General features: G+C 49.4%; 11 protein-coding genes across 16 annotated transcripts; 4 read left to right on the top strand and 7 right to left on the bottom strand.

Moving 5' to 3' along the window:
* Nucleotides 1–268: 268 nt before the first annotated feature.
* PPTG_01484 (hypothetical protein) lies at nucleotides 269–1,504 on the bottom strand (the record flags this gene model as incomplete). The annotated part of the gene is made up of 1 exon (XM_008894798.1): nucleotides 269–1,504. One exon carries the CDS (start codon nucleotides 1,502–1,504, stop codon nucleotides 269–271), a length of 1,236 nt encoding a protein of 411 aa, XP_008893046.1.
* Nucleotides 1,505–2,368: 864 nt separating this feature from the next.
* Nucleotides 2,369–4,160, bottom strand: PPTG_01485. 2 transcript variants are annotated; one of them, XM_008894799.1, is made up of 4 exons: nucleotides 3,445–4,160; nucleotides 2,785–3,372; nucleotides 2,563–2,729; nucleotides 2,369–2,503 (listed from the first exon to the last, which is right to left on the bottom strand). In XM_008894799.1, the coding sequence occupies exons 1-4, from the start codon at nucleotides 4,110–4,112 to the stop codon at nucleotides 2,472–2,474; spliced, it is 1,455 nt and encodes a 484-aa protein (XP_008893047.1). In that variant the 5' UTR covers nucleotides 4,113–4,160; the 3' UTR covers nucleotides 2,369–2,471. The 2 variants fall into 2 exon arrangements, with proteins under 2 accessions (XP_008893047.1, XP_008893048.1); XM_008894800.1 differs by lacking the exons at nucleotides 2,369–2,503; nucleotides 2,563–2,729 and having other exon boundaries at nucleotides 2,756–3,372.
* A 379-nt stretch (nucleotides 4,161–4,539) lies between these two features.
* On the top strand, nucleotides 4,540–8,402 carry PPTG_01486 (hypothetical protein). 3 transcript variants are annotated; one of them, XM_008894801.1, is made up of 5 exons: nucleotides 4,540–4,705; nucleotides 4,786–5,757; nucleotides 5,826–6,936; nucleotides 7,023–7,090; nucleotides 7,167–8,402. In XM_008894801.1, the coding sequence occupies exons 1-5, from the start codon at nucleotides 4,583–4,585 to the stop codon at nucleotides 7,386–7,388; spliced, it is 2,496 nt and encodes an 831-aa protein (XP_008893049.1). In that variant the 5' UTR covers nucleotides 4,540–4,582; the 3' UTR covers nucleotides 7,389–8,402. The 3 variants fall into 3 exon arrangements, with proteins under 3 accessions (XP_008893049.1, XP_008893050.1, XP_008893051.1); XM_008894802.1 differs by having other exon boundaries at nucleotides 4,540–5,757; XM_008894803.1 differs by having other exon boundaries at nucleotides 4,540–5,757; nucleotides 5,826–8,402.
* PPTG_01487 (hypothetical protein) lies at nucleotides 7,432–11,809 on the bottom strand (the record flags this gene model as incomplete). Its single annotated transcript, XM_008894804.1, has 2 exons — nucleotides 11,144–11,809; nucleotides 7,432–11,076 (listed from the first exon to the last, which is right to left on the bottom strand). Exons 1-2 carry the CDS (start codon nucleotides 11,618–11,620, stop codon nucleotides 7,432–7,434), a joined length of 4,122 nt encoding a protein of 1,373 aa, XP_008893052.1. The 5' UTR covers nucleotides 11,621–11,809.
* On the bottom strand, nucleotides 11,688–13,606 carry PPTG_01488 (signal recognition particle protein SRP54). The gene has a single exon (XM_008894805.1). The coding sequence runs from the start codon at nucleotides 13,561–13,563 to the stop codon at nucleotides 12,028–12,030; it is 1,536 nt and encodes a 511-aa protein (XP_008893053.1). The 5' UTR covers nucleotides 13,564–13,606; the 3' UTR covers nucleotides 11,688–12,027.
* Nucleotides 13,607–13,723: 117 nt separating this feature from the next.
* Nucleotides 13,724–14,581, top strand: PPTG_01489. 2 transcript variants are annotated; one of them, XM_008894806.1, is made up of 3 exons: nucleotides 13,724–14,106; nucleotides 14,186–14,241; nucleotides 14,319–14,581. In XM_008894806.1, the coding sequence occupies exons 1-3, from the start codon at nucleotides 13,747–13,749 to the stop codon at nucleotides 14,428–14,430; spliced, it is 528 nt and encodes a 175-aa protein (XP_008893054.1). In that variant the 5' UTR covers nucleotides 13,724–13,746; the 3' UTR covers nucleotides 14,431–14,581. The 2 variants fall into 2 exon arrangements, with proteins under 2 accessions (XP_008893054.1, XP_008893055.1); XM_008894807.1 differs by having other exon boundaries at nucleotides 14,186–14,581.
* Nucleotides 14,265–15,763, bottom strand: PPTG_01490. 2 transcript variants are annotated; one of them, XM_008894808.1, is made up of 4 exons: nucleotides 15,626–15,763; nucleotides 15,356–15,564; nucleotides 15,119–15,289; nucleotides 14,265–15,061 (listed from the first exon to the last, which is right to left on the bottom strand). In XM_008894808.1, the coding sequence occupies exons 1-4, from the start codon at nucleotides 15,643–15,645 to the stop codon at nucleotides 14,571–14,573; spliced, it is 891 nt and encodes a 296-aa protein (XP_008893056.1). In that variant the 5' UTR covers nucleotides 15,646–15,763; the 3' UTR covers nucleotides 14,265–14,570. The 2 variants fall into 2 exon arrangements, with proteins under 2 accessions (XP_008893056.1, XP_008893057.1); XM_008894809.1 differs by having other exon boundaries at nucleotides 15,356–15,763.
* Nucleotides 15,709–18,107, top strand: PPTG_01491 (hypothetical protein). Its single transcript, XM_008894810.1, has 3 exons — nucleotides 15,709–16,488; nucleotides 16,548–17,485; nucleotides 17,568–18,107. Exons 1-3 carry the CDS (start codon nucleotides 15,801–15,803, stop codon nucleotides 17,613–17,615), a joined length of 1,674 nt encoding a protein of 557 aa, XP_008893058.1. The 5' UTR covers nucleotides 15,709–15,800; the 3' UTR covers nucleotides 17,616–18,107.
* Nucleotides 18,108–18,992: 885 nt separating this feature from the next.
* Nucleotides 18,993–19,987, bottom strand: PPTG_01492 (hypothetical protein; the record flags this gene model as incomplete). Its single annotated transcript, XM_008894811.1, has 2 exons — nucleotides 19,501–19,987; nucleotides 18,993–19,133 (listed from the first exon to the last, which is right to left on the bottom strand). Exons 1-2 carry the CDS (start codon nucleotides 19,966–19,968, stop codon nucleotides 18,993–18,995), a joined length of 609 nt encoding a protein of 202 aa, XP_008893059.1. The 5' UTR covers nucleotides 19,969–19,987.
* A 1,174-nt stretch (nucleotides 19,988–21,161) lies between these two features.
* On the top strand, nucleotides 21,162–22,729 carry PPTG_01493 (cell division protein FtsZ). The gene has a single exon (XM_008894812.1). The coding sequence runs from the start codon at nucleotides 21,247–21,249 to the stop codon at nucleotides 22,663–22,665; it is 1,419 nt and encodes a 472-aa protein (XP_008893060.1). The 5' UTR covers nucleotides 21,162–21,246; the 3' UTR covers nucleotides 22,666–22,729.
* On the bottom strand, nucleotides 22,573–24,342 carry PPTG_01494 (hypothetical protein). The gene has a single exon (XM_008894813.1). The coding sequence runs from the start codon at nucleotides 24,264–24,266 to the stop codon at nucleotides 22,761–22,763; it is 1,506 nt and encodes a 501-aa protein (XP_008893061.1). The 5' UTR covers nucleotides 24,267–24,342; the 3' UTR covers nucleotides 22,573–22,760.
* Nucleotides 24,343–25,025: the final 683 nt, after the last annotated feature.

The following is a 25,025-nucleotide window of genomic DNA, read 5'->3' on the forward strand; positions in this document are numbered from 1 at the left end:
TTCTGGGTGACGAGCTCCGCCGCCGCTTCAAGGCCGGTGAAGTACGCCGCTTGCAGCGCACCCTGGTACTTGGGATCTACAGCCTCGCCCGCGAAGAGCACTCGATTTGCCACCGTTTGCTTCAATAGATCCGGGTCTTCGTGTGCATTCCGCGCGGTGACGCAGCTGTATGCGCCCACAGACCATTGGTCTTGATCCCAACTGCTCAAGCAACAGCACCAGGTTAGCAAGGGTAACTAAAAAAAATGACACAACCGAAAAAAAGAACCTACCGAGTGATGAAGTGGTTGATGGGCTTAGGGACTGCAGGCCCGAACGTCTCTTGCATTTGCAAGAACAGTGCGTGTGCGATCTCCTCGTCAGTGAATGAAGCCGAAATGGCGCTGGCATTGTCGCCGATCAGGACGCCTTCCAGGATAGGCACACCTTTGGCGAGGTGGTAGTTGAACACCAGCGGGAAGTAAATGTGACGACCATCGCTTGAGTCTTTCTTCTTAAGCTGCCCCATAAACGTAGCGTGTTTGGGCCAAAAGACCTCAGGGAATTGCACCAATACCTTCATGTACTGACCCATCTTAGATCGCTTGAGAGCTCCAGTTTTCACGTCTGGCAGCTCCGGTTGGAAGTGGAGCTTGCCGCTCTGAAGCAGACCCAGTGAAGTTGCAACGATGACACGGTCGGCTGTCACACGACGTCCATCGGTGCATTCAATGATCACTCCTTCTGGACTGTCGTAGTTTATTGACGCCACCGACACGTTCGTGTGAATGATGTCACGAATGGGTTCGGCTAGGTGCTCAATGAAGCGTTCCATACCCGTGGGGACGATGCAGTGAGCGCCAGGGTCGTCGCCCATTAGATCGGTATCGACGAACACGTCGAGGTTGAGATCATCGGTGGTAAGGCCGAACCAAGCCTCCATTAACCGCAGGAATAAATCGATTCTATCGCGAGCCTTGCCATCGGCCATGATCTCGACGAGCTCGTGGTCCGAGACAAGGAGGTGTTCCACTACAGCAGATAGCGTCTTCTCTCGGTGATCGTCACCGAGGTCCGACCTCGCCAGCGTCTGGAGCTTGTACATAAGCAGCTCTTGAAGTTCCCAAGCGTCCTTCGTGTGCTGTTCGCTCAATTGGTGACTACCGTTGAAGAGCAGGAAGTTCGGGCACGAGCCCGGGTGAAGCCATGGATTCCTCGGGCTGATCTCTTTGAAAGAGATGCCGAATTGCTTGGCCAACGCGGCGAACGGGTTGCCCTCCGTTCCGTGGATCCAAGCAGCTCCCACCTCCACGTTCACGGGGAGTGCGTCGCTAAAGGACTTAGTTTGCACACGTCCACCAATGCGAGACTGTGCTTCCAGCACGCACACGTCGCTGGAGTCGAAGTGACCAGACGAAAGGAGTTGGTTTGCAGCGCTCACACCGGCAAGCCCAGCCCCGATAACTACTACGCGATAGCTACTTTCGAGTGAAGTCTCGGTCGTTTCAAGAGTGATATTGGGCATCTTTGTTGCTTGGCAAATTGCAGAATGAGCTTCGCTTGGTTAGCTCTGGTTAACCGTAGTTTGAGGAGTTCACTCATAATAACTGTTGCAGACTGGAGCGGATTCATGGAGATTGTCGTGATGATGTTTCGCGGCAGCTCGATAAGCGACGTGGTAACATGTTCAGCGCTCGAAAACAACACAAGCAATGTAACGGAGACTCGTATTCAAGAGCCGTCGACGCAGCAAACGCAGTGCGTTCGCTCCCGCGGGATCTGTTGGCTTTACCCGGTAAAGCTTACCGCTCACGAGGCACTTCAAGGTGGGATGGGAGGCCTCGATTTCGCCACACGACACGCATTCATGCCATATGCGCGTGACCTCGAGCTTGTCATCTTGATAAGCTTTGCAGCAACTGGACATGTTGCAGCACTTCAAATACGTCCAGCTCGCTTACGTTACGCAAAGATGATCACCGGATACTTTTGTCGTCAACAAGGCGGTGGTGGCATCAACGGTAAACGCTGTCAAACCACTGGGAAGTATAATACAAGCCGCCGGATTGAATCCGGGGATTCTTGTCGTGGTATCTTCAAGTTCAGTCGTAACGCTTTCAATGTGCCTGCTGGCTATTGCTATTGCAACGCTCTCAAATGTGCTTGTACAACAAGTTGTCATTGACAACGATGAAGGCAAATTCAGGATGCTTATGTTACGGAACGTGTCCTTTTGGTTGTACCCTTGTAAACAAAGCTTACGTTACGAGAATCTGTCCTGGAGATGCGACTTTCATCAACAGGACGCGCACGTACAGATTAGCTCCAGGAATGATTCCTGGCGATACATCTTTCGGAGAATACGGAATGGCATTCAAATAAAAGCAAATTCTACTTTGATTTAAAAGCGATTTAGAGCAAGACAACAGCTTCATTCTTAAAATTTTTGCACGAGCTTAGCTCGGCATCAAACGCTAACACCAGGGTTGCAGTTAGTCCACAATTTCCGCTGCAGCTTTTAGGCCTGCGCAAAATAAACTTAGAAATCAACATAAATGACTTCAGCAGACGGCTAACACCTACCCGAGAGATACGCAGCTTGTAGTGCGCCCTGGTACTTGTAGTCCGTGGCCTCACCCGCGAACAATACGCGGTTTGCCACAGTCTGGCGTAGGATCGCTGGGTCTTCGTCCGTGCTGTCCACTGTGAGAGAACTGTAGGCACCAATCGACCACGGGTCCTGATCCCATCTGTAGTGCTCCATTAGAAACAAAAGAAGCCAGCATGTGCAAGTAGATCACCTACCTTGTGATGAAGTGGTTCACTGGACGCGGGATGTTCGGGCCAAACGTCTCTTGTAGCTGTAGAAAGAGCGCATGTGCAATTTCCTCCTCCGTAAACGTAGCAGAGATTTTGCTGGCATTCTCACCGACCAAGACTCCTTCGATGATAGGCACACCCTTCGCAAACTGGTAGTTGAATACCACCGGAAAGTAGATGCGACGATCCGTGGCATCACTAGAAACCGACGAGTTCTTGATCTGTGCGATGAAGGTGCTGTTTTCAGGCCAAAATATTTCCGGGAACTCCACGAGGATCTTCATGTACTGGCCCATTTTGGAGCGCTCGATAGCACCAAGTTTGGCTGCAGGCAACTCAGGCTGAAAATGCAACTTGCCAGACTTCAGGAACCCGAGCGACGAAGTCACAACGACATGGTCAGCCGATACGCGACGTCCGTCACTGCACTCGATCACAACACCGTCTTTATCTTCGTAGTTGATGGAAGTGACGACCACGTTCGTGTGGATCGATTCCTTCACAGGCTCCGCTAGGTGATCGATGAAGTGTTCCATTCCTGCTGGAACTATGCAGTGCGCACCGGCGTCATCACTGCGCATGTACCAATATCACAATACGAAGTTAGTATTGAACAGAGCAATAAGACAACTATTGGGCACGTACCCAATCAGTTCGATGTCGGTGAAGTCGTCGAGCTGCACTTCATCATCATTTACCCCCATCCAAACCTCAATCAGCTTCAGACACATATCCAGTCTTGCGCGTGCATTCGGGGCTTTCATCGCCTCCCCGAGCTCCTCGTCCGACGCCACAAGGTGGTCGACGATAGCCGAAAGAGCCTTATCTTGGTGGTCGACCGCATTGGGCGACGTTGCCAGATCCTGCAGCTTGTGCATGAGAAGATCTTGCCATTGCCACGTCTCATCGACTTGCTCCTGCGGTAGTTGCTTATCGCCGTCGAAGAACAGAAAGTTTTTGCACGCACCAGGATGCAGCCACGGATTCCGCGGAGCCACCTCTTTGAACACAATGCCGAACTTTTTCGCCATATCGGTAAACGGGTTGCCCTCAGTGCCGTGGATCCACGCGGCTCCCACCTCCACATTGACGGGCAATGAATCGCTGAACGGCTGCGTCCGGATCCGTCCACCAATGCGGGACTGCGCTTCGAGCACACAAACGTCGCTTGCCGCGAACTCGTTGGACACTAGCAGAGCGTTGGCAACACTCACACCAGCCATCCCAGCGCCAACGACCACCACGCGGTACGAACTCTTTAGATCAATTGTAGACTTGACGGCCATGTTGAACGTCGGAAGTTGGAGGTGCATGCAGGTAGCACAATTGCGAATGACTGACTGACTGCGAGGTTGGTGGAGTGTCGGCTAAAAGTGATTGGCTGAAACTACAAGCCGTTGATGCTGTTACGGTCTCTGGATAGTATTCTCACTTATAATCACCGCATGTCGTTGTAGCTTGCAACAAGATCTGGTGGTGGTGGCGACCACATCGACAAAAGAATTGGATTTGAAAAGTTCAGGCATCCTCGCTCTAACTCAACCGTTGAAATTGGAGAAGTATTCCGGCGATACTACGAAAGTGCCAGAATCACTACTTTTATTCGATAATCAACAGTAGTACAAAAAGAACAGCAAAGTACTATTCCAATATAAATGGATTGGGTAATTTTTAAAATAACCCAGTGGGTTAAACCAACCAACGCCATTTATTCTTTTTTTTTTTTTCATAGTCGATCTTATTGGCCAATCCGAAATCCGATCCCAAAAAGCGGCAAAAAAGCATGCCACCAAAACGCGCCTTTGTGACGCTGCAGGAGCGCTTTGTCAGCTCCTTGGCGGTGGCTTGTTGCCCCACCATGGACTTAGTTGCCGTGCTGACACTCGACCATCATCTTCTCGTTCATGTGCGAGTTTATCGGCCTCTACTTCATTTATTTTTCATTTGATCCACGAACTAATTGTAACTTTCCTACTTATTAAATAGCGAACAACGTCATGGCAGAAACTGTTGCACGTCAAACCATCGGACGTCGGCTTCGAGATGATGACGCTAGCCTGGAAACCAGACGGTCTCCAGCTCGCAGTTGGCTGTGACGAAGGAGATGTAGCAATTTTCGAGATCGAATCGGGAGAAATTTTACCCGGAAGACAAAGCAATTTTCGTCATGAAAATTGCATCACCGCGATGCACTGGGCACAGATCAGTGAGGCGGAGCTTTCGATCTCTTGTACTAACAGCAAAAGACGACATCAAAAGGCTATCGAGGCATCTGGTGACGTTTGGAAAGCTCCAGCTTTGATATCCCAGTCGAAACTACAGTTCCGCCATCGATCATCGAGATTTCTGAAAGGTTTTACGCAAGATCATGCTATAGATGATACTGTGCTGGTCACTGCGGACGAGCGAGGATATATCGCACTGTGGTGGATGGGAAGAGTACTGTTGACGCGTATTGATGTGAGCAAACATTTTGCTGAGGAAGAGTTTAAGATTATGGAGTCTATGAATCATCAGCGGGATGATATCAATTGCTTCCGGATTGAGCGAGCAGATCTTTCGCCGGATTTGTCGCTTCTGTTCGTTCTGCTTGCTTTCTCGAGTAAAAGGAGTAGCCAGAATGCTGGTAAAGAAGGTCAGGGAGAAACGAAGTTGCACCGGATAGTGGCATTGGATATGACAAGTATTCAGTACATCCATGAGGATGTGGCTCTAGTGGCGAATACTATAGATCGAGTGCACAAGATACTCAATCAGATTGCTACTACTAGCAGACAAATGACGACGGAATGGAAAAATGCTACGCGTATTTTTGAACTGAAGATGGGACTCATCGGGTCACTTTACGAAAAATATGCCTGCGAAGATCCGCCGCAGGTAGACATGCTGTCGGTGGTTGTGACGGGTATTACTGCGCCTGCGTTGGCTCAGTATTTTGCTCAAGATATCCAAGAAATGGTAAGCCTCTTCATTACGATAAGATAGCGTAATTGTTGACGTTGTATTTGTCATTCTTGTCCTATTAGAGCGTACATCGCATGCAGAAGGCGTTATTCAGTGGGTGCGAGACGCTTAGAAAGCTCGTTGACGAAAAGTTGAAGCGTGACTTGGTCGACCTGTTGTTTCTCGTGTCGGAGTTACGTGGTCATGTCAAATGGAACCCACAGACTTATGCAATAACAATGGGGATCACTGTGGATGCCCTTGATGAGCTTGTCAAAACAGCACAAGATACTCTCATGGAAGTGGAGTCACTTACGTTGGCGCTACACGAGACTCGCCAAGATTTCGCGTTATTTTTCCAGTGGATTCTTGAACGCATCCGTATTCATTCGGACTCTCCTCAATCTGGAGGAGCAAATGCGTCTGCTCGAGACGCTGGTAGCGCTGTACACGGCACAAAATCGCTTCTGAACTTGCGAAGACTTTGCGATTTCTTACATCAAGCTGCAGAAGTTGCTAAACAGTTCAAAAAGCAGCAACCAGATCACAATGCTTACAAAGTCGAGACTAGTTTTGGGAATCCAGTGTCGCTCCAGCTATCTACGCGGCCAGAACTATTGAGTGATGGCACTGAGAAAGGAACGGTAGGATGCCTTACCCTCATTAAAAGTCTTCAAGAACAGTGGTCGACTATACTGGATGCGATAGGTGGAACTCTCGCACAGTCCGTTCTTCGTGAAGAGAGTGGGTGCTTTACTGTCGGCAGTATCGTGGAGGAGTGCCATGTTCGCTTTCGACTGCCTTTTTTCTCGAATAGATCAGATGATGTCGATGATATTGACGGCGAGAGTGAAGATGAGGAAAATGATGACGCTGTTGATTGGGACGCTTTAAAACATTATGGACCAGTTCAAGATGGTCTTGACAATTGCAGCATGACACTGCTTGGATTTCGATTACAATCGGGTGTTTTATTACTGCTGCGAGCCTTTCAAGATGGGGAAACTTCACAGCTACGACGTGATCACCCTTCTCGCTTGCAATGGGAGGCCGCAACTGTGAGGTTCTCACATGGATCTTCGTCGAGTCCACTCATCTGTCAGTGTTTTGACTTTTACGGCGATGCACCAACGAACAAGACAGAACGGCTTGCATTCGTACTGGATTGTGTTGGAGAGGGCCAAGTACACCAAGGTACACGTTGTCTGATCACAGGAATTGACAGTGTTGTTGATGAGTTATTACAAGACTGACGATTTTCTGCTATTGATTTGATACAGAATGGCTATATCTCCAGCAGTACGATAACATTGAGTTCTCACGCTGTACTCCTGCCACTTCACTTGAGGTAAAATGCTATCGTTTTGTTCTGACGTACACAACGAGGGGTGTACTGATTAAGGACGATGTTTTGTTGTCTCCAGGCGGTTATAGCTCATGGACCGAGCCACACGTTTCGACTTGCTCAACTTCAAGGCAGAATGGTTGCTTCGTTACCTGCTACTGTGCACTCCAACAAAAACGCAACTTCCGTCATTGCGACTGCTTCTCGAGGGGTTTTGTGCATCATTATACCACCCAGCCGCTTGACTGTCTACGATGCAGAAGACAGCGAAGACGAGGAGAGAGATGATGAAGACGATTAGTTTGAAACACTTTGGGATTTCTGCTCACGTTAATCAGCGCACCTCAGTTTGTCACTGTCGGTTTCTGGGTTCGGCCTGACACAGTACGTTGGATGTCGAACCCTTCACCACTTAATAGCTCGTCAACAAGTGCCGTCACGTCATTTTTGCGCATGGATAAGTATCTTTCCGAAGGTCGGCGCTGATTTCTGCCGATATCTCGCATCGATACACTTGACCTGTGAGCACTATGAAAGGACCGCATATTAGCAGCCCCATCAGGTCGCAGTCGAATTGGGGGCGTATGGTCAGCTCCTGAAGGGTGCACCGTCGACAACGACGTGGCACTATTCGGACGTCGCGGAGTGAGAGTAGCTGGAACGAACATCGCGCCGGTCGTATTTATTTCGCTTGATAGCGGTTCCATCGGCTCCACTAGACCTGGCAACAGAGTAGGACGTTTTTTTTGCGGAGCTGTGCCTGAACGTCGTGCTACTTTTGGTACCCGTTCATCGGTGGTATGCTCCAAAGGTTGGACAGTTGTTTCTTCGTCCTGTCCATCGGAGCGACTCGTACTCGCACCGGAACCAGGTTCAGTCTGAGCAGCTAACGCCGCTGCGGCCGCAGCGTTGGCTATATCCCCAAAGGAATACCCAATCGGCGCGGCAAACGATGAATACTTTCGTTTAGGCATGACAGCCCCACTTACACTTGCTCGGATAGAGTCGTAGTCGCCTCCGCGACGAGCGATATTTATCTCAGCCACCCGGTCTCGATCCGAGGGTGTGAGACTGATAGCGTCATTATTTTGCCATCCAGGGACTATTTTCTGCTGTCGTGTGATTGACTGAACAATCAATGACCGGATTTCGTCCATAACTCGCGGATATTGGGTCTCAAACTCGTCCAAACACTCTCGTGATAGTAAATAAGTCCCTGTAGCTCGCATTGCGAATAAATTGTACCGTGCCACAGTTTCCGTCAAAGTTTCCTTGTATCCGAAAAATTCTCCTTCAAAAATCTTGGCAATCGTACCCTGATGGTCCGCAAAAATAGGCTCCGAAGATGAGTGACTTCTGCCGCTCGACATTGTGGCGTGAGTGTTTGGCACCGGTGCAAAATGGCGTGTTTTGGCAATAACAGCACCGTTCATGATGAAAAAGATGCCGCTTACGGGATTATCCTGGTATATTAGAATGTCTCCTTCGAGAAAAAATTGCGGTACCAGTCGTGGTAAAATCAACGTCAGAAACCATTTTGGTTTTTTGTCAAAGAAGCGAATTTTTGAAACTACACCTCCGTTGAGTATTAAAATCAGCTCGCTGCGTAAGGAATAACTGAGAGCATCAAATAGTGAGTTCTCGACAAAGAATGTTTTCTCTGCATCCACGAATCTCAAGTGTTCTTGACAAGCCACGATGAATTCGGACGATACCCCGCGTTCTTTGATGTACGCATTTACTCGTTGGACCATTTCGTGCTCTCGGTTCATTAAACTTTTCGAATTGCTTGCCACTTCAATGACAGTTCCCACCACATACGCAAACAACGTGGTGCCTCCAATTAGGACTAAAATGCAGAAGCCCTTTTCGAAATCATTAACCGGGTAGATATCTCCAAATCCCACAGTGGTCATAGTCGTAATTGCCCAGTAGATACTGGCAATGTACTTCGAGAGAATCGACTCAGGATCTTCGAAATACAGAATCGGATTCCCCCACCAAGCATCGTCTGCAGCACGATCTGCAGATATATAGTACCAGAAACATCCTACGTAATGCGCAATGATCATCACTGGGGCGAGAAGCTTTAGAAGTCGAACGGTATCAACGTTAATATCAAATTCAGCCATCCATTGCGAGTTCATCTTAAGCAACTTAGACAACCGCATGAGTCGAAGCAGCTTGATCAGTTTGAGAGTGCGGATTAAACGTAACGACCTGAATATGTTGCCTGTCGCCGCCGCCTCCACGAGGAAGTCAAAAGGAATTGTTGATGCAATATCTACGAAGAATGTGGTTTTCAGGTAATGTCTACGAATTTCGTAGCGATCAACGATTTCCACTCCAGTATCATCGACGTATGTGGTGCAAAAGCTGAGAATGACATCGATCACAAACAAAACGTCCGAGATACGATCGGTGGCGTAAAAGACAAGTACATCCTGCACGTCGAAGGCGATTCGGAATGGCACAGTGACGGCTGTGATAGAAACCATGATACCCATTACAATATCCCACGTTATTCGCAACTTGGAATAGTGACGAATTACCGACCAGTGGGTCACTACTTCATCGCCGGCAACGCTCATGTCCATTCGAGTAATGAAGTCGGATGGCATCGTGCTTATATTTCCAGCTGAAATGGACTTGCGATGCCGTTTGTGCAGATAAGGCTCTCCTTTCGTTAACGATTCTCGTCGAACTGCGCGAATGGAACGTTGTCGTAGAAGTGCTCGCTTTCCCCGTCTTGCGGACTCTTCGTACCGTTCTCCAAGAATGACAGCCAAATCTTCAAGATATTTGTGCGCTACTGGACATTTGTTAATCGCTTCGAGTAGATCACTGCTGTACATTGCATACAATTCTGTCTTTGAGATCGAGCGATACGTGTGGGTATACCGTCTACGAGCGTTTACAAGGTACTCAATACCACAAATTTCACCGGGTGAGAGAGATCCTACAACCAGATTAGATTGCACAGTTTCCACGGTGCCTGATGTCAAGAAATAGAGTTCCTCCCACACACTTTCAGCATCGACAAGAACTTGGCCAGGGCCCAGGACGATGGGTCGAAGTCGAGGTATTGCGAACACGAAAAATTCCACAGAGGTCCTGCCGAAAAATGGGAACTTTTTCACAAATGACTCCATGGAGGCAGCAAGAATCTCGTATTGCAGACTTCTAGGAAACTGTTGCAGCAAGTTCTCTTCGTCAAATACTGTGCGATGGCTCCAGTGGAATTCAAATTGCGAGATAACGCGTTGGCGAAGACGACGTGGGATACCGCGTTTAATAAGAAACTCTTTGGTGTCTTGGAGCTTTTGCTTGAGCATAATACCGCGAGGATTGTAGTTCTCTGTTAACATTTGGATGTTCGCAATGATCATACCGACGCAAATTGAACCGAGACATGCTACGAAAATTGAGTATAATCGCTCTCCATCGGTGACCCCGTAGATATCTCCATAACCCACGGACATCATGGTATTCGATACCCAATAGAAACTTACAAGATAGGGATTTTTGAAGCCTTCTGGTTCAATATTCGTGACCCAATTCTTCCCCGTGGGGTCCCAAGTGTAAAACATATACCACCCGCATGCCACGAGATGGATAATGAAGATAATTGTGAGTAAGCTCTTAATAGTCTGCAGCACGTGCGCATTAAGCGCATCCACTTGAACTGCTTCCATCGTCCGTTTTAATCGTAATAATCGCATGAGTTTTAGCAACCGAAACAGCCGAAAGACTCGGATAAGCTTGAGTGTGAGCAGCGAGGATGACGCGGTAGTAACCACCTGCAAAAATTGATCTAGAGGAACTGTCGATGCCACATCGAAAAGGAACCAACTGCGAAGATAGCGGTGCCGGATTCTGCGCAGCTCATAGACTAACACATCCTCGTCGTAATACCCGGTAAAAAAGTTGAATATCACATCCACGGCGAAGCTGCTATCAAAACAATAGTTCATAACTTGTTCCCACCCCTAAAACCAGCACAATCAACATGATTTAGCCACATTACGCTAACATTAACGTAAAAAAAACACTTACCGCGAGTTCAATACCGAAGCCGATTCGATACGGGATCAGGACGACACTGTAAGCAATAATGAATCCAATCCAGAGGTCCCATCTTACTTTCCACGTAGCACGCGGTTGGATGAACCACCGACTGTACTTTATTTTTTCCGCCTGTACTATCGGAACGAGGTCATTTCTTCGAACTCGTCTTGGTGCTGTGTATAACGAAGAATCTGGCAATGATTTCTGTTGCTGCAGCTTCCGTTTTCGAGGTAATCCTTTCACGACGGAGATAGCATTACCATGAACGAAATTCGCCATAGTAGTAGCTCGGTGGAAAGTACGTGAGCCAAGCGTATGTGGACTGTTGTTATCCGAAGATGATGCAGTCGTAGTACGCGAGCCTTCGATACTCGATCGTGTAGGTGAGTTTGCAAGCGGACCCAACCGCACCGTCGCTGTGTCGTGAACTTTCTTATGCCAGGGATGGATTAATGTACGTGTCATGACCGAGGGTCCGCCCTTAAAAATGTCTAGCTGGCGGCACGTCAAGCCCTCTCACGACCATACAGCTGCCCAAGATACCAGCATCCACCGATTTCCGAACACCCTCGCCTCGTCCGTCTACCAGGTCGAGCCGCTCGTAGATGGAAACACAGACCTACGGTGGGCTGTTTGTTGCTCAGGAAAGACCTGGCAAATGTTCGTTTCGTGCTGCAAGCGCTGCAATTTTAGCACGAACAGCGTGCCATAGTTTTCCAAAGAGCTAGCCTAATTATACTTGACATAATGGACTCTCCTCGAAATGACTAAAAAAAAAGAAAATGCACTTCGTCAATGTAAGTGAGCACTCGTAGTATTGTCGTCTCGATTGCCAAGTCCTTCCTCACGGTTGAAAAGGCAGCTGGGTGAATCTAAAAAGGCATCTTCATTCCCATGCTTTGAGCCATCTTGGCCATGTCGCCTAGTGCGCTGGGGTCCATTCCTTGCATCTGCTTCATCATCCGCATCATGTTTTGTGGACCGCCCATCTGCGCCATCATCTTGGGGTCCATAACCTTCGAGAGCTGCTGCATCACGGCGTTCGGGTTGCGAGACATTTGTTTGCCCAGTGCCGCGTCGCCAGTCTTCATGAGGCCACTCTTGCCCATGCGGCTCACAACAGTTGCAAACTGCTTGTGGCACTTGAGTAGGAACTCTACCTCATACAACTGACAGCCTGAACCACGTGCAACACGAGTCTGGCGCGACTCCGACAGCGGTACAATGCCATCGAGCTCAGCGTCCGTCATACTGTCCATCATAAAGAGGAACCGTCGGAGTCGCTTGGAGGCCTCTTCCTCGCCTCCTCCCATGTTCATCATCTCGCTCATACCCTGCGGAAGACCAGGGATCATGGACATGACCTTGCTAAGCGGCCCCATCTTCATCACACTCTGGAACTGCTTGTACATGTCACGCAGCGTGAACACGCCCTTCTGGAACTTCTCGACCATCTCCTCCTGGTTGTCGAGCATGCCGCTGGTCTTGACTTCTTCCATGAGTCCACGAATATCTCCCATGCCCATTAGACGACTCACGAAGCTCTGCGCGTTGAACGACTCGAAGTCCGCAAAGTGTTCTCCCGTACCATAGAAAATAATAGGCGAGCCTGTAGCAGCGACAGCACTGAGCGCACCGCCGCCCTTAGCGTGACCGTCTAGCTTGGTAATGATCACACTGCCGACATCCACCGTCTCACGGAAGGCACTGGCCTGGTCGTACACGGCCTGACCGATAGTGGAGTCCATAACGAACACGACATCGTCGGGCTGTACGGCCGCTGAGACCTCCCTCATCTCGGCAAATAGGTCGGCCTCCTGCTTATGACGACCACTGGTATCCACGAGGATGAGCTCGTAGTTCTCGGCCCTGAACTGGGCCACACCTTCCTCTGCGATGCGGACCGGGTCGGCCTCTGTGTAGCTACCGTAGAAAGGGATGCGTAGTTTGGTGGAGTTCTGCTTAAGCTGGTCAAACGCACCGGCTCGGAAGGTATCGGCACAAACCATACACGTTTTCCAGCCCTTGCGCTGGTAAAAATGCGCGAACTTGGCGATACTCGTGGTCTTACCGCTACCCTGCAGTCCGACGAACATGATGACGTTGCTCTGACCTTTCTTCATCTTGTAGGGCTGCGCCTCGGGCTCCAGCATCTGCACGAGCTGATCCACCACCGATTTCTGGATGAGGCGGCGGCGGTTCACGCCCGAACTCGCGTCCTCGAGGTTCACAGCCAGCTTGACATTGTCACGTAGTTGACGGACGAGCTTCACCTGCACGTCCGATTCGAGCAGCGCACCACAGATCTCCTTAAGTAGCGCGTTGAACACCTCGTCATCCACCACAGTCGTGCGGTTCAGCTTGGCCAGCGCGCCCTGCAGCTTCGACCCCAACTCCGCTAACACCATGATCGTCCTTGTCCTGCCTTCTTGTTGTCTGAAGAGGGAGCTTCACTTGCATTTTGTAAGAGTAGACTCGGGCTCATTTCTATAACTTTTTGTATGTGTCGCGCCCGACCCACGGGTCATTCCAGCCCGCGGGTCTAAAAGATTAATTGCATCATGACCTTCACTCTTCAATTTGTGCCGTGGATGAACAAGTGGGTGCGCTCGTTGCTGTCGCTTCCATTGCGCTCACGCTTCGTATCCCCGTCGGTCTCTAGTAGAAGCTCTCCAACTTTTGTCTCCGCTTTTGCGTCCAGTAACATGTCCAGCAGTGACGCCGTGAAACTCTCGGATGAGGAATGGAAGCAGCGTCTGACGCCCATGCAGTTTCAGGTGCTGCGTCTCAAGGGCACGGAACGCGCCGGTACTGGAGAGTACAACAAGCACAAGGAAACGGGTGTGTACGTCTGTGCTGGCTGCAAAACGGCTCTGTACACGTCCACCACCAAGTTCGACTCTGGCTGCGGTTGGCCTGCCTTCTACGACGCCATCCCGAGCGCCATCAAGGTGCGCTGCATAATAGCTGGGCTACGAGAGCAGTGTGGTTGTTACTATAGTACTTATGTTAATATACTTGATGTTCTAGGCTGTACCTGACGCTGACGGACATCGCACGGAGATCATGTGTGCCAAATGCGACGGGTGAGAAAGCAAAAGCTGTTAAGCGGTGGTATTTGGTTAGTTAACTTGACGAATTGTGTTGACACTTTGCTTTGCAGTCACATGGGTCACGTGTTCAAGGGCGAGGGATTCAAGACGCCAACAGACGAGCGTCACTGTGTCAACAGCGTCTCGCTCGTTTTCCACGCCGGCGAGATTCCTCCTCAGTAAGATGTCAGGTGATACGTGCTTGCTGCAGTACGAGCTTGGATCTTAAGTAGTGGTTAGCAGGGTTAAGTTCGCGATAGCAAAGCACATCAGGCACCAAGGTAACATGAACGAATCGATATTGCGCATGAGTGCGATTTCTACTATAGCAAACTGTCATCTTCTTGGTCACTGGAGTCGCCGAAGCAGCTGTCTGCAGTGAGGTGCTCTAGCTCCGCTGGATGCAAAACGTAGCGTTGCTTCCGTGCTGGTGTTGTGGGTAGTAACCAGTCTTTTGTCGTATCGCCAAACACGTCGTTGAAGTTCTTCCGCCAGCCTTGATTGAAAGGGAAGGCACGGCCGTACTGATGGCACTCGATCGTGGTAGCACCGTGGACCAAGAGGTACGAGTGGACAGCAATAAATCCCAGCAGACTAATAGCCAGCGCTCCACCCAGTACAAATCCGACAACTGCCATCGCCGAGAAGTTCGCAGCACCTCGGGGTGCATCCTCACTGAAGAGAGCCGCTTGGAAAGGTCCCGACAGTGCCCTCACACACATTGACAGAGCTAAGAAGGCGTACACGACAAAATGGAAGAAGAACTTGTAGTTGCCTTCGCCGACACAATTCGCGACCCAGGGACAGTGATGATCTGGTAAAAATGACGTCAATACGTGGATGCAAACTGAAAAAGAGAAAAGCGCCTTACCCATTTTCAGCACACAACGATTACAGAAGCTGCAGTGATGAGCCCGAAAAGGTTTGAGCAGTTTACATCTCCGACAAGTGTTAACCATCGGTGGGCTCTTACCACCTTCCATCGCTTCTTGCATGGCGTCACTGATGCGTTGAACCACTGCAGGCGTGACATATCCAGGGTCTGCAGTTTCAGCAGAGCATCCGTAGGCTCAGTCTCTCTATTTTTCCTCTCCTATCACGCACTTACCTGTGAACACCACCTTATAATACGCCACCAGCATGCAACCAGTCACGAAGTGGAAAAGCGCTGCCTCCAGTATCCGCAGCAGCACGAAGAGCCCCACGGACCGCTGGAATTCCTTCACCCAGTGTTCCGTCATGAACACATAGTACTCCAGCGTTATGATCGCTGCTACCATCAGCACAGGCAATACCGACACCGAACGAAGCAGCACACTATACACCACACCATCGTTAGCGTTCTCGTTCACACTAATACACAGCAGGACCTACGCACTTGTCATGAACGCGCAGCATCCGCTCTCCCGATACCTGTACCGATTTTTGCCCTGTGTTCCAGACTGGTCAAACCTGATATATTTCATACACGTGGCAAATATGATATGTGATAGGTTTGAACGTCGGACGTTTTACCGTATTCAATAGCGATCCCCCATTCACGTGCAACGGCCATGGGGAACACCGTGACGCTGCACAGCGCGTGCGAGTATGGGGACTTGGCGGAAGTTCATCGTCTACTTAAGACGGCGACGGCCGAGGAGCTCGAAGCCACGGACGACAGTGGACGCACGCCGTTGCTATTAGCTGTCGCGAGCTTGAAGCATCTGCGAGAGCATCAGGAGCTGATCGACGACTTCGACGACCTACATGGCTTCGTGGAAAGCGACGAGGAGACAGAGACCAACACTCAGACACATGAGCAGATCGTGGCGGAAAGTAGCAACAGTGAGACTGAGGAAACGGTGAACGAGGTCAGAGATGACACCGATCTGGAACTCATGCCCAAAGAGGCCGAGATCCTGCATCTACTGCTGCAGCGGCGAGTCAATGTGGATCACAAAGACGAGAATGGATGGACAGCACTACACCACGCGTGCTTCGTGCAGAACGCAGTGGCTATAAAGATGCTGATCCATGCCGGGGCAAAACCCATGCGAGAGAGTTACGGTTTGTTACCGCAAGATTTACTACAGAGAGGGCACATGTCCGAGTGGGTGGCCCAAGCGCAGGAACTAAAAGAAGCTCTGGACCAGATCACTGACAAGAGCGCCTACGCGATCAAACTACTGGCATTTCGTCCGAGTGGAATTGTACAACTGGATATGGGCGGACAGGTCGAAAAAGGGTCGTTTGTTACATGTAAGGACATTGTTGATATGAGGAGGAGAGGTTGGCACTAATGTCATTTTTTTGTGCAGTGGAGTACGACGTCCCGGAGAGTCATTCTGTGAAGGATTATATCCAGGTACTCATTTCGGAAGAAGATTCGGCAGAGATTGAGACGGGCTCGTATCACTATGTGCCTGCAGGTGCACATGGGCAACTTACTATCAGTACAAAGGACATCCCACCAGCCAGCACGGTTCGATTTGTGTACGTGAAGAGCGATATCAACACAATGTCCCGAGAAGTGGTCGCTAGTGGCTGCAATGCAGTTGTACAGGCTTCAGTGGGGGAGATCTTCCAGTATGAATTGTTCCTATATGAACGTGTGGTCGAGGTGGAGAGCATTCCGGAGTTCGAGTTCATAGATCAGCCATTGATTGTACTCAAACGGATCGGTATTGTCGTCGGAGAGGACATCGACTGGGTCACTATCCGCCCAGATAACCACATCGTTGCTGTGAATGACATTCGCATTGATGCGATGGAGTTTGCAGAGGCTGTAAGGGTATTGCAGGAGAACAATGGTCGACAATGCACTAAGCTGCTGATGCAGAATTACTCGGCATGTGGTGACTTTATTCCAGAGAAGATCTTGGGCGTGGGAGTCATTGGCAAGTACGCGTACTTGCATCCTGTCGACGACGATCAAGACGTTGAGGGTGACGAACAGACATACGAAGAGTGGGTACGGAATAGCCTGAGTGAAAACGGTGATGGCAATGGAGAAAGTGAGGTGAGTTTGGGGCCGGTTAGCACCCAATTGTCAGCAATCCAGATGTCAACAGAGGCAACAGAGACGTCTCCGCCACCTTCGATATTGTCACTAACGCCTCCAGCCGAGGACCGTGGAGTGATCAGTAAGGTGGTCGCTGATGAAAATGATGACCCGGCGGCAACGGACAGGGAAGAAAAGATATCCGCTTCCTCGACCATAGAAACCGTCGTACCGCTGCACAACTCGCTGCAACTCGTAAGTATTATTTTCTGATTAAATTGTGCAAACTGGTTCATTAATTGATATGTGGCGTTTGCTTGATACTTTGCATTCAAAGGTGGCACAACTTCAACATGGCATATCCATCGGCCACGCGACTAGATGAGCTGTCGTTGCTAGAATGCTGGAGAAGATTGGCCAAGGACAGATTAATGAAGCAGTTGTAGACTTGGTGTAGAATGGTGAGTTGAGTCAACCATGCATGGCAGGTCAAGTAGACCCCCCAAGTAGAGGGGCTTGCTTGGCATTTTGAAGACACAAGCAAACGGAGCGGGATCAGAAGAAAGCGAAGGACGTTAACAACCAACAGGTGATTTATTAGCATATGACAGAAACAATCGTTGTGATGCTTGGAGTTTTATAGCCTCGTGGTCGCAAGTATGGCCGTCGTACAGTTTGAGACGACGGTGTTACTACATGTAGTATCGACTTCCCAATGCCGTTTTAGAAGCATGTCGACCTTTCAACACTTCTCCACGTTGCACGTATTGATGAGAGCTAAGGGTCCGAAATGTGCTAGCAGTGGAATACATTAAAAGCAGAATCAAAGATCTACTCATGACAAATGGTAGAGCTCGAGGGTTTGTACTTCCAGAAGTAATCACACACGCAGATCCGCTACTCGTCGCCGAACCTCTATGGAATGTAATACATGTAGCTTCAGTTCTGTCACGCCCCGATGGGCCGACGATTTCCAGACATCTCCTCAGCCGTCTCCCTCTTCATGTAAAAGATAAAGTAACTAGATTGGTCACCGAGAAGAAGATGAAGCAAACGGGGAAAGCAAGACCCATACTTGTTCACGCTGCTGAGAGCAGCCACAGGGGCACATCCCAAGCTAACTCTGAGCAGCCCTACAGTATCATACTGTAGCGTTACTGTCAGTATGTCAATAGCCTACATGTGATGTAAGTAAATGTTATTCCTTACGCTCGAAAAGACGACCGCATGAGATCTTCGTTGTTGTAGGATACCAGAAACATCAAGATGAAATACTTGAGTAGTAGTTTCTCAAGTGAACGCCTTTGGTTACTGGAAGGAAGAATTTCTGATGATAATGCTTGTGAACTGAACTTTGTAAAGGCATTCTCGACGTAATACAAACGTTGTTTTCCTGTTCTTGGATAAGTCAGTCTTTCTGAAATATATTAGTTCTGTTGAACTAAGAAGCCAACTACTACTGCATGCACTCATGGCAGAAAGAGAACCGAAGTTAATCCTTCTTTTCCTAGACGTGGATCCGAGGGATTTACCTGTCAACGGTCACAGTAATCGCATATCAATTCCCTGGTTTTTACTGCTTGTTGGTTTGCATGAAGACGTGCGTTGATGCTGTGGGCATTCTGGCATTTCGCAATTTTTCGGGCAAACTCAAGTACACCCGGACAGTATTAATGCGTGTGCATTACGCTCTTCTAGCTGCGGCTGCCTCCCTTTTCGCGAGCAACTCTGTCATATCATCAAGGCTAAACGAAGTCTTAGTTCAAAGCTGATCGTCGATGACAACGCTGACATCTTGCAGACACGGCGCCTGAGAAGCCAAAGCCTTCTTGAGTGGCCGGAAGAACTTGAGAAATTCGTCAAGCACCACCACTACATCCGCGAAGTCTTCGCACGTTGGTGGCTAGAAGACCACGAGCCGAAAGAAGCAAAGGAAGACATTAGAGAAGAGCGCAATCCTGTGGCGGTCTACAAGAAGTATATGGCGTCAAGGAGATCGCACAGTAGGAAATGGACTGTTGCTGAGTACAACACTAAGTGAAGCATCAGTAGATGGATCGCTAGTTGATGCGACGTAAAGCTGAATGAAAAATTGAGCTTAAGAACTGCGAGCCTCACCAATGTTATACTTTCGTAGCTGGATATTTGGAGCTTCAATTCGCTGCTACCATCAAAAATAAAATATAACATTCACCGGCCAGTCTCATACTACCGCTTCATTAAATGTTGCATTCAGCAACAACAAGTTTTCTACCATGCGATCTCTTTACCATATACTTCTTATATGCCATCTCCGCCGCCGGATCGCGCTCTTCCCTCAAGTCCTCCATTGCTTCTTTCGGTTCATGGTCTTCCAGGCACCACCTCGTGAACACTTCTCGGATGTGGTGGTGGTGATGAACGAACTCCTCAAGCTCTTCCGGCCATTCGAGAAAACCGATTTGTCTTCTCAGATTACGCTTCTGTAAATTGCCTTCGTTGCCGCCGCTAACCAGCTTGGAAGTTTTAGTCTCGGCAGGGGTCGCCGACTCAACAGCGCTGTTCACAAGGAGGGCTGCGGTGGCGGCGAGGAATACGTACAGCACACGCATGAGTGATCTTGAGCAGCTATTGCCGGCCGCACAAACCAGAGCGAACTTGTGTCCTACGAGGGAAATGTCGGAATGAAGGCAGTGTTTACAACACAGTTGTTGGTCACAACAGCCAGCGGGAGCTGAGAGCGGCCGCCAAAAACACATCCCATGCTGAGCGATGAGCAACAGCATGCGGTTCGAAGGGAAAAGCTAAACTATATTACAGTAGTAGGTTTACTTGTAGAACACCTGCGAATTGCCTTGCAGGTTAACAGGACTAGATAAGGGACGTTGCATTGCACGCTTTATTGTGCGACCTTCGATTGCTTTTCATTGTCATAATTAGCATTCTTCGAGCCGCGCAACTTCACTACATTTATTTGTACTTACGTTGTGCAAAAAGCCTAAACTCTACTTAAATAATTTAATTTTAAGGTAAGCAATAGAAACGGATTTGCAGACGAATTACAAAGTCCTAATTCCTCTGCAAATCCCTTACTATTACCTACGTATTACTGTTAACCCTTTTAATTAAGAGTTTAAAAATGTACAGACAGGAAGGGAAGCGGCTGGGGTAGGAAGTCGAGGTGATTGTATGCTGTAGAAGAAGTCGATCGGGTTACTGGTAAAGAAAAAAAATGAGGAGTTGAAAGTCCTAGTCCTGGCTCCGTTATTAGACAAGAAGACTTGAATGGGTTGGCCTTTTATTTTGTTTTACAGTTTTTTTAATACTGTAATTTCAATATATGAAAGGCAATAATGAATGATTATTAGTTAAATTTATATTTACCGATACTAATTATTAGGCATGAGTTGGAGTCCGAGCGCCCGTCACAAGTCGTAAAGTAAACAAACTGATCGTCAGAACAGAAGTCCTGTCACAGGAGAGGATCGTCGAGTCAAGCTGTCGACGGTCGACAGCGTGAACAATACATGTACATGTACACATTGTAGTAAAAACTGCTGGACTTCTTGTTATCTTGTACAGTACTACAGTAACTATTACCGCAGTACCTTGCTGCTGGACATGGGCCCGTAACATTTGAAAAACATATTTCAACAATTCATTCGTTATTGCGAACAGGTTGTTATCCGTTTCCGTTGGCAATGGACTCCAAGATTCCAAGGATGTCAACATTCATTCTGTAAAATTCTTGAGCCTTACGTTATTCTGAAACAGAATCTATGAGGTTTGTCGACTGAATGCATTGACTTTCGGGAAAAGGATTAAAACGATGGATTTAAAGAAGGATGTCCAAATAGCAAGTGTGTGCCCAGTCAATACATGTACGCATATCCATAATAAAGATTGCAACATTTACATCATCCTCATTGGTCAAAATTCGCATGCCTTTTGTGGCTCTCAAAAAGAACCCTCGTGTCGACCAAGTGACCAGGTGGTGGTAACAGCGTTCCCCTTGCCTCCCCGGATCTTCCTCCTCCATGACTTCGCGTTGCACGTCACTCCTGCTCCAGTCTCAACGAGTGGCATCGCTCTCGGCTCGTCGGTCGTCGCCACTGCTACAGTCCGCGCGATGGTTGCATGAGCCCAGCGTCACGTTCGACTCCGCGAAACTCAACGGGAACGGCAGCGAAGCCTCCTCCCCGGCACCGCGGAGAGCTTCAAAGCGCACTAGTGAACGACGGAAGCGGTCAACGCCAGCAGCGCGTGCAGCCACAGCTGCCAAAGCCTCTGCTTCGACAAGTTCGACCCAGACGCAAGCTGCGGATAAGGAGGAAGGTAAGAAGCGTCCGCTGATGTCCTCCTTCAAGGACGGGAAGCCGTGGATCACGGTCATGGGACTTGGTGGAGCTGGAAGCAATGCTGTCAACAACATGATCGCGTCGCAGCTTGAAGGTGTCGAGTTTATTGTGGCCAACACTGACTGCCAGGCTTTGGGACGCTCGTTGGCGCCGCATAAAATCACGTTGGGCAAAGATATCACCAAGGGACTGGGAGCTGGATCCAAACCCGAGCTTGGCAAACGCTCTGCGGAACAGCAGAAAAGTGAAATCCAGCAGATGCTACAGGACAGCAACATGTTGTTTATTACTGGCGGAATGGGTGGAGGAACCTGCACAGGAGCAGCTCCTGTCGTAGCCAGTGTAGCCAGGGAGTTAGGCATCCTAACGGTTGGGGTGGTAAGCACCCCGTTTCGATCCGAAGGACCCAACCGTACTCGACTGGCCAATGCTGGCGTAAAAGAACTGGCCAAGTACGTCGACACTTTAATTGTCGTGCCCAACCAGAACTTATTGGCTCTGGCAGACAAGAGTACCACCATGTTGGAAGCCTTCCGGTATGCGGACGATGTGCTACTGGAAGGAGTTAAGGGTGTCACGGATTTGATCGTTCGACCGGGACTTATCAATCTGGACTTTGCCGACATCAAGACGATTCTATCGAATGCAGGTCGTGCCATTATGGGCTCAGGTATCTCAAGCGAGGAGGGTCGTGCTCGGAAAGCAGCCGAACAGGCTCTAGTGAACCCGCTGCTTGGTGACCTTCCCACCGAGTCCGCGCATGGTCTGCTAGTCACTATTCGCGGTGGAGAGGACATGACTTTGTTCGAAGTGGATGAAATCATGGAGATCATCCGCAGCCGTGTACACGACGAAGCCAACATCATCTTCGGCACATGCTACGATCAGTCTCTGGAGGGCTCTGTGTATGTGTCCATTATCGTTAGTGGCATCCAGACCGACGTCATCTCTCCGCCTATTGGAGGTGCCCATGTTCCGTTGCAGGAAACCAATAAACGCGCTGAGACTGGGGAATTCGTTGTCAAGCCCAAGCCGGATGAAGAAGATAAGCCAACCGAACAACGCAAGGGATTGTTTGGTCGCTTTTTCTCGCTTTAAAGATGGAGTTTTTCAAAGAATATTTGAATGAAATTGATGCCAAAAACAGGTGAGAAAAGAGCAAGTGAGCTCTAATCGTGATGTTATTTAATCTCTCAGTTGGAGAGCTCCGCAATAGCGCCCTGAAGCTGAGTGCGAGCGTATTGCAACAACTCCATGTCGCGGTTTTCCACCGAGAGCTTGAGATTGCCATCAGCTTCATCCTTCTCGTAGCCAAGGCTCTTGAGGAAAGCGACACCTCCGACGAGGCTGGCAACACGCTTACGGAACGCCGCGTTCTCTAGGTTGATGATGCGGAATTTCTCCTCTTCGGGCTTCTCGATCAGGTTCTTTACATACACGTTGAGCGTCTTGAGAGCCGTGAGACCATCGTTACCAACGCGGTATTTCTTGAGAATGCCCACGTTCTTCACGATCTGCTCCTTGGGGGTCAGGACGGGACTCTTCTTCTCCGCTTCCTCCTCCTTCTTCGAGCTCACGTCAATGGGTGCAACGTCGATAGGAGGACCACCCAATCGTCCACCACGAGCTTGACGTTCACGCTTGTCCATCTCAAGCTGCTTACGCAGACGCTCACGCTCTCGCTTGGCGTCTTCCTTGTCCTTCTTCATCTTCTCCGCCGCGATCTTCCGCTGAATGGCTTCAATCTCTTCACGGGCCTCCTGCATTCCCTGTCCCTCGGTACGACGCTTCAATTCATTGGTACGTTGATCCAGCTTCTCCTGTTCCTCGCGCTCCGAACGTTTCTTGGCAATCCGAGCCTTTAACTCCTCCACTTTGGCAGCCTTCTCATCGGGAGTCAACTCACGCTTCGGTGCAGCCTTTGACAAGTCCACAAACTTGATGGGCTCATCAATATCCGCATCGTCCTGGTGATCACCCAGCCAGTTAATAGCCATCTCGAGTCCCTGGTTATCCGTTGCAAGCAGCGCCTTGCGGGAACGAAGATCGTCAAAGCCCATTTCCTTCAGCTGCGTCAACAGCTCCTCGTTCACAGGCGGAGGCCCCATTTCACCGCTTTCTTCCTTCATCTCCACATCGTCGTCCTTAGAACGACACACACCGGTAACAGGGTCGCACACCACGTTGGAGTCCGGTACCGCCGGTGCGGCAGCAGCCGGAGCGGCAGGAGCCGGCGTCGGAACGTTGGGCACCAGGCTCACGTTGTTGAATCGCTTAAGTCTGGCCTCACGAGCCTCGGCAGCTGACAGGGGCTTGGCTGAGCTGCCGGAGCTGGCACCAAGTGTCACACCGGGAGACGCGAAAGGGTTGAAAGCCGACTGACGCCACTGCTCGATCTTGGCGCGAAGCTGGTTCGGGTCGGCGCCTACGAGTTCGTCCACCTTGCTTTGGTTCACGTAGAAGTGGAAGGTGGGGAACCCGCGCACGCCCAGAGCGCCGATGAGCGAGCGGTTCTGCGCCTCATCCACTTCGAGAAACACCACGTCATGATACTGGTCGCTCAGCTGATGGTACACGGGCTTGATGTGCTGGCACGGGCCGCACCAGACGGCCGAGAAGTCAACCACCACCAGCTTGCCGCCCGCGCGCTGCATCTGCGCATTCCAGTCCGAGTCGCCGTGCACCGAAACCACACCCATAATTCTCACGAACTTGTGTTCTATGAAGATCCTCTTCAAGCGGATATACGTGTCAAAAGCAAAAAAATGTTGCTCGATTGTAACGTGTTGTGGTGAAAATGGATTGAAATTTTCATCAATTTGCCTCCCGATTTGCATGCTTATCTCGGAACCGATTTAAAGAAAACGGACCAACATTAGGGTAAATAGGTCCGATTTAGCTAAATTTAATCAGACTTTCATTCACAGTTAACCATGCCTTCTGCGACTACAGCCGAGCTTAGTATGAGGATATTGAGAGTAAATGTCCACTAATACTATGCATATTGTAGCACGACTGTCATGTAAAACAATACTATGATTGCGTGTGGCAGCTAGATTAGGCATAAACGTTAATAGGTGGTGTCCTAGCCAATGATTTCGAGAAGTTCACTTTTGCCATCCAAAAGCGGTAGTTTTGGCACACCCTTCACAATTCTGAGTGTCCAGTGGCATATCCGGCCCGAGAGAGTCACCTTATTGTAATACTAAGTTCTATATCGGAGGTGCTCAGCTAATCGGTCGAATATATTGGACCATCCCTTTGCCAAAATAGATGAAACCACAATACATGTAGCGGTGCACCACTGCTACACTTTCTTATGTTAACGTCTGTTATTGGGATAGGTTAAGTACCAACTTTTGAAAAAGCAAATCACTTCTAATCTCGTTTAGAAACAGATGACCGTACGTTTCGAATTCAGTAATTGTATGATTTAGTCTACTTAAGACAATTTACTG

Source organism: Phytophthora parasitica (genome assembly GCF_000247585.1).
Source record: "Phytophthora parasitica INRA-310 unplaced genomic scaffold supercont2.3, whole genome shotgun sequence".
NCBI classification, from domain to species: domain Eukaryota; phylum Oomycota; class Peronosporomycetes; order Peronosporales; family Peronosporaceae; genus Phytophthora; species Phytophthora nicotianae.